General features: G+C 37.9%; 1 protein-coding gene across 1 annotated transcript; it reads left to right on the top strand.

Annotated features, from left to right (window-relative positions):
- Positions 1–2,692: 2,692 nt before the first annotated feature.
- Positions 2,693–8,787, top strand: tekt3 (tektin 3). Its single transcript, XM_041974739.1, has 7 exons — positions 2,693–3,262; positions 3,828–3,911; positions 3,998–4,068; positions 4,166–4,309; positions 5,867–6,089; positions 6,762–6,916; positions 8,571–8,787. The coding sequence occupies exons 1-7, from the start codon at positions 2,693–2,695 to the stop codon at positions 8,785–8,787; spliced, it is 1,464 nt and encodes a 487-aa protein (XP_041830673.1).
- The last annotated feature ends 5,840 nt before the right edge of the window (positions 8,788–14,627 follow it).

Here is a 14,627-nt window from a genome sequence, read left to right as displayed (position 1 = left end):
TGGACACTGGCAGCTCTATCACGGGGAGGAATTTCATACGAGGGCGGGCTTTTTGTGCTTTTCTTATGCGTATTTATAGGGGCTGAGGTCAGGGGGAGCTGTGGCATGTGAGGTGGCTTTCTGCAATGTAGCCATGTTAAGTTTTGCAGCAGGATGCAGGGGTGGAGCCAAGCATGCCATTTCATGCTAAATGTAAGCTTCCATGTTCATGACAATGGTGGTCTTAACATGAGCTTGACAAAGTTTTAATACTTTGAAATGAGACCAGCACTTTTAAATACTTGGTACAGAAGTGACACAAGCAGCAAATCTTGTTTTAGGATTTTCTAAACCTTGACAAAATTGTATTATGTATGTGATTCCATGTCATGAAAGATCAACCATTTAACTAATGAAAGTTTATATATTTGATGAAAGTTAATTCTTTGAACTTGCCAACATCAGTGCATTTTTTATTACCGTTTTATAGTATAATCTGATATTTCCGAATGTAATATTTCTTTCCCTCAATTTATTAGTTTATTGCAATTAGATTATTTGTAATATTTACTATTAACATATTTATTTTCAGTGCAGAGATTGACTTCATGAATGAAGTGGATAAGACTCTGCAAGCTTAGAAAAGAACTGCTCTGCTCTTCATTTAAAGGTGCAGCATGTAATAAAATAGATCAATCAAACAACTCTGGGTGTGAAATGAGAACCCTCTGCAATTTAAAACTGCAGTACTGGTTTTGTTTGATAGGTGCTACAGCACTGGCTGGGATAAGTAATGTCTTGAAAGGCACATAGAAGCAGATACTACACATGAACACAATTTTGAAGTAGTTACCTGTAGTGCAGTCACTGCTGCACCTGAGGCCACAGGATCAACTCATAGATGAAAACATGTTTTTGTCTGGAAGAATTTTAGCCACCATCCACTCACAACTGTGCTTGCATTTAAAGTTATTGCTATGCCCATTTTTACTACTTGATGTCAGTGATTCTTACACACTGTACCTTTAAGGTTGAGGCAAGACAGAGGTACAAGGATTTACTGACAAAGCTTACTCACAAGCTCTTGTTGAAAATTTTGCCTTGCTAAATATCTTTTAAATCCATTGACAGGACTGAAAGGTGATATTACATTCCCATATCGTTTGTGCAGTTCCTCCTCATGTTTCACACATGCTAAACAGAGGCAACTCAGCCCCACATCAGTGTGTGCATACACACATCCAGATGGTGATGCAGAATCAGTGGACTGACAACAGCATGGTTGGCTAAAATGGTGAGTTCCATGATGCCGACTTGATGTGTAAAAGCAAAGTGTTCATGGTGAGAAGGCGCATCAGCTGCAGGTCAACTTCAACCCCTCCCCAATCCACCTCTGTACTCTCACACATGACAGGATGTGCAACATGAGTGCAGGCTCTACAAGGAATTTGTGAAAGATGCTTTTAACACAACCTGCACTTATGGACTAACACATCATGAGAAGGTTCTGCAGGCTATTTTCTGTCCAGCCCTACCCCCACAGAACTGATTAGTGTAAATGATCCTCATTTGCTGTGGTACGTAACACAACACAGATTATTATTCTGTGCTGCAGGGGTTTGTGTGCACTCTTCCTGTGGTATGAATCATTAAACAGGTGACTGTAATCCATACAGATAGCCTGGTTCTCAGGGTGAAAATGAGTTACCTGATGCTACATGGAGACCAACTAAACTCCTTAGGTTTACTGACAAAACTTAGATTTTTCCCTTTTAACAAGGAATTTAAAGGTACTTGGATATTCAAATGCAAAAGCTATACAATGTATGTAAAATATCTAAAATTCAGTCTATGTGTTATGAAATGCTTAATGCTGTGCTTAAAGGACATTTATCGAGGAAATCCAACAAAAAGAACAGTAGACGCATGTTTGATGGCTACACAAATAAATTTCCAGGATGTGTTATAACAAAAAACTTGTAATATTCTTGTAAAAACAGTATCTAAATTTTTCTTTTTGCAACAAAAGTGAGTTTAATTAGATGTCTCTATGTAAGGAAAAATGTTGCAAGGGGCCAATGAGCATGTATTCACAAATAATATTAATAATAATAATAATAAAAAGACAAACCCACAAAGGATCTATACTGCAGTGAGATTTTGTTGAGCAAATGTCTTAAAAGTACAAGAAAAAGCATCTGGTCAGCGTTCATCTTGGCACAGTGTTGCAGTTTGCACTATGGCAACTGCTTCTGTGTCAACTGAAATCTTGGACAGCTTCTGCTGTCCAGGACTGAGCAACACCATTGGCTGGCTGAATGAATGACTTGCAAACATGTTCATCTATTATGTAGTCAGTTCACCTTTACTGTGTTCTTAGGCTCATTCTCAGGTAAACACAGCTGAGAGACAGCCAGTCACTAGAAACTGAACCAAAAGGATAAGCTCTCATTGTGGTAAGCCATTTTTTTGTGATGTTTCTTTTTTTAATCTGCTCAAACAGCCAATAACTGTAGACACTTCATAACCCTTTAAATGCACACTCCACTTATCTTAATGTCCTTCGTGCATAGAAATTCAATAGCTAATCTGGATTATGTAAGTAAAAGCTGTTAGCTGAAATATTGTAAATGACACGTGAATATTGAGACTGATGAAAAGCTTTTCTATTTTCTTTGCCTTTTTAGCAGTGGGACCCTGAGAGAAGTCAAAAATGGAGCTGATTGGATCCACTTTGACAGCCACTTATACTCGGCCAAAAACCAGCCACTTCCTCCCTGCCATCTCCACTATGGCATCCAGCTATCGTAACACCCTGCCAGCCATGGCCATGAATTCCAGTGCCAATATGTGGAGAACCAACAGCTATTTCAAGGGCAGCAACATTGTCCCATCTCCACCTTCCATGCAGAGAGAAAATTTCGATCTGGTTCGAGCCAAGACTACGTTCTACCCCTCTAACAGGAGTGCGCTGACCACCCGATATACCCCTGATGACTGGTACAAGTCCAACCACAGCAACTACAGGGAATCAGAGTCTTCCCGGAAAAGCGCAGAGCGACTGAGAAAAGACACAATCAGGCTGATGCAGAATAAAGAGCAGCTCACGAGACGAACACAGGAGAATACCAGCAAGAACCTCGCTGAGAGGGTCAACGACATTGTCTTCTGGAGGTCTGAGCTGAGCCATGAGATTGACAACATGGTGACAGAGATAGCAGCTCTCAGCGAGGTCAAAAGGAGGTTGGAGAGAGCCTTGGCTGAGACTGAAGGGCCCCTTCAGGTGAGGAGGAATATATAAGCAGTGGTTTCAAGGTATGTGCTGCTTTGAATTTGTTCTCTGGCATGTAGGCACTGAACGCCAGTCAGATCATCATTCACATATATCATATCTCAGGGTGAAAAGGTTTTACTCCGCTTCTCTGCTTGGGTGTAGCAATATCTGTTTAGATCAGCAGTGCTTCTGTTGGGTCAAACTCTTAATTAGGTCACCTTAGTGCCCTCTTAGTGTGCTGGTGGTCATTTGTGTCACCCAGGGTGAGTCAACTTGATCTGTTTGAAGATCTTATGACATGAGCAACTTGCTAGGCTAATATCATGTGGCAGAAGGCTTTCTTAGAGGCTTCTCCAGGGAACTGAAACTGGAGCATGCTCCTGACACACTGCAAGACATATACATACTGGAATGTAAAGTATACTTTAAATACATGCATATACACCCTTCTCAAATGAGCCTTCGCCTTTATGAGCGCTCGCAAGAAATGCTGCACGTTGAGCATGTTACTGAGTGACTCCTAACTGAATACAACTATCTCTATTTGTTTGAGTCACAATAATTTTGTCAATAGGTGTCTCAAGAGTGTTTGTACCACAGAGAGAAGCGGATGTCCATTGATCTGGTACATGATGACGTAGAAAAAGACCTAATAAAGGTAAAATAACATCAGGAGTGGATGTGTTTCTTATAATAGCAGAAAAAAGGCTTGCTATCATATCATTCTACCTATACCTAAACCAGGAAGTAGAAGTAATAAAGTCATGCCAGGAGAGGATGAGGCGCCATCTGGACAGAGCCATCGCACAGCTGGCGTAAGTGAGACTAAAAGTAAAATTAAGTAATGATGTATTTCTAAATTATATAGCTGTGTTTATGAGTATTTCTACCCTTTTTGTGGGGATTCAATAGGTCAAACCGAGCAGCCCAGCATGAACTGGAAAAAGACATGAGTGACAAAGTGTCCGCTCAGAGGATAGACGACAGGTGCCACTATATGAGGAATACATCAGATGGTATTGGCTATTACAGAGGGATTGACAGAATAGATCATGCGTGAGTATAATTTAATTCTGAGATGTTTAATATCATTAAATCTAAGAGCTGCAAACATGGTCTTGTGTTTGTTTAAAACAGATTGGAATACTGCTTGAGGGCTTCCAATTAAAACTACTTAAACAGTCTTTAAGGACTGGATTTCAGTGATATGCTACCCTGTCTTCATGTTAACCTAACTTTATTTTCAGTAAGAAAAATCATTATCTCTGCAGACATCAGTTATCATTGCAGAGGACACTACTTCTATGCTTAATTTAATCTATATTAAAATCGAAACTTGTATAATCAAAGCCAGGGTTTAAAGCATGTTGTTGCATATTATAGCTTGGACATTAAATATGTCATAACACTGACATTCAGACTCATGGATCCATTAAAATGTAACATAAACTAGATGACAAACTGATTCTGATATTAAAAGTCAGCCACAAGATTTAAGCATAAATATGGGAATGAAATGTAAGCAATGGCTGCTTAGCCAATGATACTGACTCTCTTTCACAATGCCCCATCAAACCTAACATCCAAAGTATGAAAAATATTTGATGTTGATGGGGGAGAATATTTGGCTAAAGGCCTGTCCATATTTGGTCTTTGTGTAGATTCAGAACATCTTATGAGATGCTACAGTGAAACCTACAAGGAATCTGCAGATGCCATGCAATTACTGCAGTAACAATGAACGGCTGGATGTCACATCCAAAGGAGTCCTTGATGACTATGACTGCACTATATCTCTCTGATGCTTTAGTAAAAGCTTTTAAAATCTGGATTTTTAGTACTTGTATGTTTTCATGTTTGTCATATAAATGTTAAAACTTGTGAGAAATGAATTGCAGCTCAGTGTTTGGTAGATAAATCATATGGTAATCCATGTCTCTAGATACATATTGGATTGTCTTACGAGAAAAGAGATCCAGTGCTGTACATTGTCTAAACAAACAAACTGATAGTCTACTTAGAAATGTAAGAATAAAATACATGATATTTACAAGAAATAAAGTGTAAGATGGCTGAACTGTCTATTTTAGCTTGTTGTGAACACGGGTGAGAAGAAACAACTAAAAAGCAATTCCGTTATGGATTCTCAGTAGATGTTTGGAGTTTTAGAGTCACGGGAGACTCGACATTATTTGGTTGCATCTTTGTGATACACACAGAACAAACCATCAGTCAGCAGCCATACTTATGCCTTTACTTAGACAAAGGTTTGGGGAATTCCTAACAATATTATAGGAAAAATCTTAAATTGACCAAGTTATTCTGTTTGGAACTTTTCCTGGAGTTGTAAAGTTTACTGTGCAGATTTATCTGTAGAATAATAAAGCCCACAGTCCACACAAAACAATGTTATTGTAAACTGTCTGAAACACCCATATTTGTAGTCTATGTTTTTTTTGTAACTTCATCAACATTAAACACTATATAATGCCCATATGGTGGCTACTACCAAGCCTGAAACACCTCACCAAAAAAACAAACAAACAAAAAAACAAAAACAAAAAACATCTGTAAAATACTGTAGATGTATGTAATTCTCTTCCTTCTTGTCAGCGTCTCTCTGCCGGACTCGTGGTCCAAGTTCACAGATGACAACATCCTGCAATCCCAAAGCGAACGAGCTGCCTCCCACAAACTCAGGGATGAGATTGAAATCTTGCTGAACACCACGTCCAACGAAATGTGGAACCAGTTCAACAATGTCAATGTTGCCTTTACCAACCGCTTAGCAGAAACAGTTGATGCCAAGAACAGCCTGCAGGGACATCTGGCTAAGGTGAGCTTTTTCTCTATGATTATGTTAATTAAAGAATAAAGTATTAATAATTTATTCACTAGAATTTCAAAGGCACAATCACATGGATCCATGTTTAAAGACTAAATGTCAGCCACTTGCTACAGCCTCTGGTTAACCAAATTTGTCCCATATTAGAAGGAGGTCATGGGTATTGTATCCATGCTTTACCAAGCATCATCTGCAAAGGGTCTTTGTAGGGTTGTGATATCTGCTATATGCAAAATTACCATAAAGCACCCATGCTAAAGGGAATTAGTGGCAATAGAAAAGGATTATCCGTACGCTGATCTATTTTCCACACTGATCATCTGAGCTGCAAGAAGTTCTGAGTCATCCTTACAATGCATTTGAACGATGACCGCAGCAGTAATTTGATACACACTGTCCTTAATAAACCTAGACTCTGTCAGCAGTAAGAAGAGGGGATTGACTGGAATTAAATTACAACAAACAGGCTTGGACAGAGTAGTCCATTGAGAAGCAGCAGCATTCAGATGATCAGAAATGTGCTGCTTTTTAAATTTCACCTTTACATCTCATGGGCGCCTGCTCTTGTTAACCTGCACTCTGTACGAATGGCTACTCATTTGCAAAAGCATGAATCAGTAAAGCTTTGTTTTAGTGTTGTACTTATTCTGCCTTTGCTTTTAGACTTTGCAGGAGATCTTCCAGACTGAGATGCTGATTGAGTCTCTGAAAAAGGCCCTCAGAGACAAGGAGTGTCCACTGAAAGTGGCCCAGACCAGGCTGGAAGAGAGGACTCGCAGGCCTAACATAGAACTCTGCAGAGACAACCCCCACCACAGGTAGCTGGTCAGCTCATTCTTCCATAAAATGTGTACCACTTACATTGATCCACAGCACAAGAAGTTATTAGTTTTATAGTGAGCTGACATGAGTTTTGTGGGTTATAATTTGGGTGGACTTGTCACCCTGGTGAGATAAAGGAAACTAGACTTCCGTTTCCTGGTTCTTGAACTTGTTTCACCTCTTACCTTAAAGGTTTGCGAAAATGTAACTGACTAGTGTGGAGGTTCAGCTATATAAGTTGTTGGGATATTAACATTTTAGAGTCACAGAAATCTGCATGTTACTGACCAGCCTGCTCCAAGGGAGCTTCTAGAGTATAAAAAAGCACATCATTTCAGTCTGAGAACCAGACAACACAGATTCATTCCCCACAGCTCAGTGTAACAGGCCACAGAGCAGAACAGAAGCTACAGAAAACCAGCTGCTAAACAGGATGAGACGTTGGTCAGGTGGCCAATGGCTTAACTCTTGAGTCTATATCTCAGCAAGCGCTTCCAAGCCTACAACTCCCCATCTGTCAGGCTGAACTGCAAAAGTATTTTGGGGTAGAACATCTTCAAAAACCAAGAATAAAAGGTCTAGTTAACTTCTATTCAAGCACTTTGGACTCCATATGGTTGAATCTATAGGAACAGCCATGTAACATAAACTGAAACATAATCTTATGTGTAGTTTATGTTGTGAAATGATCCATTTTCATCTAAACATCAATGTTTTCCTCAACATATTCAAGAAGTTTTGTTGATTAAACACACTAAAGTCTAGAAATCTAAAAATGATGTAAACAGATAGCAGTATCACTCAGTAACAGAAAATAAAAGTAAACACAAAATGAAAGTTAAATAAGTTCTAAAAATGCAATAAAATTTGGTATAAAAATAACCTGAAAACACACCAGCCCCCGACCTTGAACAGGACGAAGTGAGCATACAAGAAAAATTAATGGATAATGTGACCAGAAGGGACATGAACCCAGCTCTCCGTGGTGAATGTCCTGTATTTAATTTGTACATTTTTACCCCACAAGGTAGACTTTTTGGCTTCCCATAAAAAGAAAGAGGACGGATAGTCCTCTGAAATGGGCCTGGAAAAATTTTATACATATTGACTTTAGACTGTGTTGCATTTATAAAACAGATGTCCATCAATATATCGTTCTTAAAGTTACCAGTTACTCATAAGCGATGGCAAAGTTAAGCCAAGGATGCTTAAGAAGGATGCTAGCTAGCTGTGCATAGAAGACAATTATCGCAATCTGAGAAGTGTTGGAGGGGTTTTGGATTTTACTCCACAAACAGCTGAGTAATGAGCAAAGACATGGTTGTTTAATGACTTTTACATAGTTGCTGTCTTATTTGAAAGAAAACAAACTAGTCAAAATCTCACCTGCTAAACTACCACCTAAGTGAGGCAGTGAATGCACCACATGAACAGATAAAGATCTTGGGTCCAGCTTAGGTCCAAGTCATATTGCAATCCCATCATAGAAAGTTGTGTTGTGTGAAATTGCACAGAAAAATATTAAGACCATAATATTTATGTCAGATTCTTCAGACAATGTTTTTGTGTGTATGTGTGTGTGTTTATTGCCAGCCCAAGAAAATGTATCTTGGATTAAAAAGTCTCTTGCCTCTCTTTGTCTTTGATCAGACTTGTGAGTGAGGTGAGAGAGATCGAGGATACCATCCATTATCTTAAGGAGAGGTTAATGGAGGCTGAAAACACTCTGCAGACTCTGGTCAAGACCAAAGTAACCCTGGAACATGACCTGTCCATCAAGGCTAACTCTCTCTTCTTGGACCAGGAGAAGTGCATGAGCATGCGCAAGAGTTTTCCCAGCATGCCCCGTCTGGTGGGCTACACCTAATTCAAGCCTCTTAAAATGAAATCTTGGAAAACTAGCATTTACAGCTAATATTAGAGCTATTAATAAAGAGCTAAATTTTGTTTTATAGTCAATTTTTATTTGACCAATGGGGTTTCTTATAGCTAGAAATTTGACAAAAGATTGAGAAATGTTTAGCTATAAACATAAATGAAAAATTAATTGTTTCCATGTTTGTATGCAGAGCTGAAAGTCATCCATATGCCTTCTCGGTACAGTTTAACAGCTCTTAGAATTGCTATTTGCACTGAAATTTGGAAAACTTTTTAGAGGGACACAACTGAAACTTTCAATAAGATATACTGAAGCAGTCAAGACAGAATTCAGGCCTGGATCTGCTCACAAATCTGTGGTGGGATCTAAAGATGAGGCTGATGATTTTCACCTCAAAGAGCAGAGTTTAGAAATTTTATTGTAAAAACCTTGCTAGCAGTTCTAGGAACCATCTGATTTATGTCATGGCAAATACTGTAAAGTCCCTAGGTTTTATCACTGATAATAGGTCTGAATGATGTTTTAATGTGGCATTTTTATGTCCTTTCATGTTAGAAGAAACCTAAAATTAACTATAAATCATATTATGAATAATTTTATATTTAGCTAAAGTATATAGATAATGTTTTGATGAGTTTTGGGTGAGTTAGAAAATTGTGTGCAATTTTGATGTAGAACAAAACTTATTTAACTTTATAATATGTCAAAAAGCAATTATAAAAACTTGCTCTTTCTTTGTGTTTTGTACTTCTGTTAGATTCACAGTACCTATTTAAAAGAAAAAAAAACTGTTTGCATGTTGCTAAAGAATCAAATATGTTGGAAATGAATTGGATATAATTCAAAATCTACTACTGTTTTATTTCATGCAGAGAAACATACAAAATAAAGACGATGTGCATGTGATCTGTGATCAGTAGAAGCTGTTAAAGAGGTTGTGGGTCACATTCAGACATTCTCTCATAAGCTGAATGAGTAGATGGTCTCTCATTTCCATTGGCTTATCAGGTAGTGCCAGCCATCACTGGAGTAGAAAGGTTGTAGATTCTACTGGCTTCTCAGATGTCTTTATTTTGTCGGTTTCACTGCACCATATTTACTCTGTTGGAAGTTGAAATGCAATATTATTCTAATTTCTTTCTTAGACAGTGTTTTACAAGGTAAATTTAAATAGTTTATCAGTAACTTATTAATATTTTGGACACTAAGCCATCATATAAGAAAATCCTTGTTATTCAAACAATTTGCCCCCCTTTTTTTTAGCATTCACATAATGTGAATTTCTTAATGTTGCACAAAAAGTAGGGGTGCATCGCCATAACTATGAATAAATCATGCAACATGTAAATCCAAATATTGTGAAACAAGACTTAATTCCTATAATAGAGATGTTTAATTTCCAAGGCTACTCATAACCTCCCATACAGCATTGATGTGGGATTTGATTATCAGAATGATAATAAACTTCTACTGAAGCTTTTTAAAAGTGTTGCATGTAGAAACTGACAGTGACACCATTAGTCAGGTCAGTGTGGTGGGGAAATATACATTTTGAAGAACAACTATGCCTTTTTAATGACTTAAGCAGTCCATTACTTATCACCTCATCTCCAGGATGAGCTGTGTGAACAACTTGCAGAGCTTCACACCCATGCTATCAGAGTTCACTCCTCTTCTTCAACCCTCTGTTCCCTGACACCTGCACGCTCCCTCCAGAGAAGCAACTGAGGAGTTAACCCTTAAGTATCAGTTTCAATTCATTGCTTTTGTTCAGCCAGCGTCTTTCAGAGCCTGAGCAAACTTTGGACACACATTCATACTGTAAAGCACTACTATCACACTCCTTGACCCAACCCCTCCACTGTTGCACGCCCTGTTTAACCTTTGACTTGACAGACTGTAACCATTGTTTCAGTCACCAGTGGTGCTCGAGTTTAACATCAACAGCTTCATAGCCAGCCCGTCTCCAGTCATTAAATTTATCTCCACTTTCTGATTAAAGAGGATAATATAGAAAAGCTTCTATTTAAATTCTTAAATATCACATCGTCACCATCTAACTGCACCAATGAAAAGAGGTACATAGGGAAAATTGCTTATTTGAACTTTGAGGCATAAGAGGTGCAACCAAGAATGCAAAGTGAATCTTTCATCATGTTAAGCAGGTGCAAAAAATCCTTTTAGCAGCCACAAAATTAAAGTAATGGCCTGAAAACATCATTAATGTCTCGTTAGAACAACCACACATTAAAAATTACTGACTGAAAGGCCAGTAATCATAAAGATGATTGTGTGTGTGTGTGTGTGTGTAATGTTTTACAACTGTATTAAAATCTCAGTGAGCTGCAGAGCTCTGCAACCACTGCAGTGTTTGACTACAAGAATCTGGAGCAAGTAAATGGGAAGAGGTCTCTGGCTCTGGTGACCTTAAGCCTGAGTTTGGCAAAAGAAAGACGCCCCTGTTGTCCAGCTCACATCAAAACACTCCCTGCTCTCATCACCTTGTAATAAAAAAAGTAGATAGCAAAGAGTCAAGGGTTTTCTCTTCGTTGTTTTTTCCTTTACAATTCAGTTTTTTTTATTGGTTTAAAAATACATAATATGAAGAACAGAATGAACTGCAGTTCATTGCTTAGTTAAAGTTTCTTCTTTTGGGTGGGACACAAATAGGTCTTCGTATTTGACCCCTTCTTCTACCCCTGCATATTGGGAATGTACTCTGGAATTCTCCATGTGCTCCAAACATATTGACAGTTTATTTTTAAAGTTGGTTCTAGTTATAGATGTCCTGGACGCCACGTTATTTTGCGTTTCTTGCATACCTCCATACCAGAGTTTGACGAAGAGCTGATCAGAGAGCAGTTGAGAGGAGCTGCTGAGGGCTTTTCTTTGCTGCGGTTGTTACGGAGTTCATGAAAACATGAAATATGAAATGTCTATATGAATTCTTAACTGAATCTGAGTTTGTTTGATGCATTTTAACTAATTCATGTCTTTATTTTGACACATACCACATATCTTTTACAATAATGTCTTATTTGGAGGATTGATTTATGTCTGCATCATGTTTATGTACTAATTTAAAAGAAAAAGACAAAGAAATGAAAGAAAAAAGAAAAAAATTGCAGTGATTGTTATATTTTCTTTTCGTTGTACTATGATCTAATTAAATGTTGTGTTTATTTAATTTTTCAAAATGCATATCCATTATTGCATATCAGGCCTGTAACACGCAAGTGTTGAAAGTCATTGTTGCATTATTATTATTGCTTCATTAGAAATTGCAATAACTGATATGCTGAAACGATGCAATTATTAAAAAAGGCTCTACATGCCTTAGTAATGTCTGCAGAGAACAGATGTCCCTGGAAAAAATGTTCTTTTAAAGACAGTTGGCGTTGCTGTAAAATCTCAAACTTTTATTTATTATTCTTCTGTCACGAAACTAAAAAACATTGTTTAACATTAAATTGCAGAGCTGAACAGTCTGGATAGTCATTGCTTTTAGATTTTAGCTCTGAAGCAAAAAATGTCCATTGATCTTTAATAATGATTGGTGTGTCCACAATACATGTTGTAATGATTAATCCCAGATAGAAAGAAGGTAATGCTGCCTCTCAACAAGGTTAACATAAGGCCTTATTATTTATGGCGGTACTTGACACAGTTTTCTACAGTTGCATATTGCCATGTGCTTGTATTAGTTAATGAAAGTTCATTATGCAGTTCCATCTAATGGATTAGAGATTGTAAGAGTCCAAATTGTGTCTCTAATCACAAAAATTGTTCAGCAATGTTTTTCACTGTAGAGGGAGAATCAGATTCCTTTCAATCTTTCTTCAAGGAACATTGTTTTGAAAGACTTGTGATTTTCTTACACATTTCTTGGCAAACTACAGAACCTCAGGCCATCTTTGGACTTAACTTTTTATGGATTCTGTTTTGTACAAACATCATAATAATTTTTTGTTTATTATCTTATTTTTATCCCCAGTTTTTTTTAACTTCCTAGCATTTTTTTTTGGATGTGTTGTTTGACTGAAATGCACAAATTAATGCATGAATTGGGTTAGGGTTATATATATTTTCTATATTTGAATAAAATGTACAGATAATTAAAGAATTACTGGGTGTTACTTTTATTGGGGTAAAAGTAAAATCTTTGCAATACATTAACTCTCATGGTAAAGCAAACATGAAATATTCATAAAACAAAAAAAACATTGTATTTGTGTCCATTTGTTCTGTATCTTCCAAAAGCCAGAAGACACATTTTCAGCTAAAAACTAACCATTTGTGGGAACCAGTTCCTCCTACGGCTCTTGGATCTGTTCCAGAGCTTTGAGTTCAGCCACTCAGTGACCAGCCTGTGAAGTTTGTCTATTAATATGCTTGGTTAAAACAAGAAAATAGAGCGAGCAGGAATCTGCTGAAGAATGGGTAACTGTAACGAGCTGAAGGAAGCTGGAGACGGCCTGATAAAAACATGAGGTAGTCTGTGGGGTTTTCCATCACAACTCCCAACCTTATGCATCATGCCTCCATGGTTGTGTTTTATATATTTATTTCACGAAAAAAAAACACTTCTTTGTAGGCCTTTCAACATCGTAGTTGACCCCTCTTTGTCTAGATTGCAAAGGGTGGGCTTGCATTCTGCACATAACTGTTCATTAAGAGAGAAGGCCGGGATAAGCCTGTGGAGCCTGGCTGATAACTAAAGCTCAGGGATCACCTGGTACATTCATCGCAATGTGGAAGAGATGACACTCCTGTTTGCCTTATCGAGTGGAGTTCTGGAACAATCCATAAAATTGATCAGTGAATCCAATTTGTCAAAATCTCAACAGAAAGAAGGATGGGGGCAGAGAAGTCAAGATTCAACACTTCATGCTTTCCTGCTGAATCACAGTGAACTGATGTCGAATGGGAATCTGTCTTCAAGCCACATTTATTAGATTATTTATTTATTTATTCAACTGGTATCAAGGGAGAAAAGGGCTCTGTTTCTCATAGCTTGTGCTGGACATTTTTTCCCAGTATGTTCATACTAATCTCCCTCTTTTTATAAAACAGCATGTTGGGGTTAATGCTTGGCTCTGTGTCATATGATATCAGACATGTCAGCTGACACGAGCCTTTTAGATTCTTTAACATTACGCTGTGATGTCTATATGACTTTGATTAGGAGCTTCAGCTTCATATAAGAAACTAAATCATGCAGTCATGAACGTTTCTGCAAATGGTGAGATTTTAGGATTATAATCAGAATTCCACACATTGCTTTTTAATGCCATTTGGAACTCAGTCTTGTTTTTTATTTAGTGTGTTTGTGGGGGGGGATTTGCTTTTCTGCGTTGTTGTCATCTCCTTTCTGCAGAGTATGTCCAGTTTGATTAATATGTGATGACAAAACAGGGGGTTGTGAGTGGCTCAAAACTTATCAGCACACAAACAAGATTATATCTAGCTCTCATCACTCTTTCAGCCTGTCTGTCTCTAACATTTACTTGCCTCCTTTTGTCCTCCAATCCTCCCGGGCTTCATCTTTACTTAGACTGTTTATCTTCATTTTTGTCTTTATTATCAAAATAAATTCTTGCCACCATTTGCACTTACCCTGTGCTTAAGAGATGTCATGTATATGTATTTAAGATCTGCATGTGTGATCTTTTGAACCGACCAGCCGCTCTGTAAACAATAACATAGACAGGAGCCAGGAGAATCCAGTGTGAGACGAGATGGGGGCAGTCCGAGTCCAACAGAGCTGTAGTAGGAGGGGAGCTATTAAACTGCAGCAGCTCAGTAGAAAGCACCACTTCACATGCCGA

Source organism: Melanotaenia boesemani, chromosome 21 (assembly GCF_017639745.1).
Source record: "Melanotaenia boesemani isolate fMelBoe1 chromosome 21, fMelBoe1.pri, whole genome shotgun sequence".
NCBI classification, from domain to species: Eukaryota; Metazoa; Chordata; class Actinopteri; order Atheriniformes; family Melanotaeniidae; genus Melanotaenia; species Melanotaenia boesemani.
This window is presented reverse-complemented; position numbering and strand designations above follow the sequence as displayed.

Bases quoted from the DNA above. Each gene is read 5' to 3' on its own strand.
- tekt3 (XM_041974739.1), top strand. From the start codon at position 2,693: ATGGAGCTGATTGGATCCACTTTGACAGCCACTTATACTCGGCCAAAA. The intron at 3,912-3,997 runs GTAAAATAACAT...TACCTAAACCAG, and splicing joins TAGAAAAAGACCTAATAAAG to GAAGTAGAAGTAATAAAGTC. The intron at 6,090-6,761 runs GTGAGCTTTTTC...CTTTGCTTTTAG, and splicing joins TGCAGGGACATCTGGCTAAG to ACTTTGCAGGAGATCTTCCA.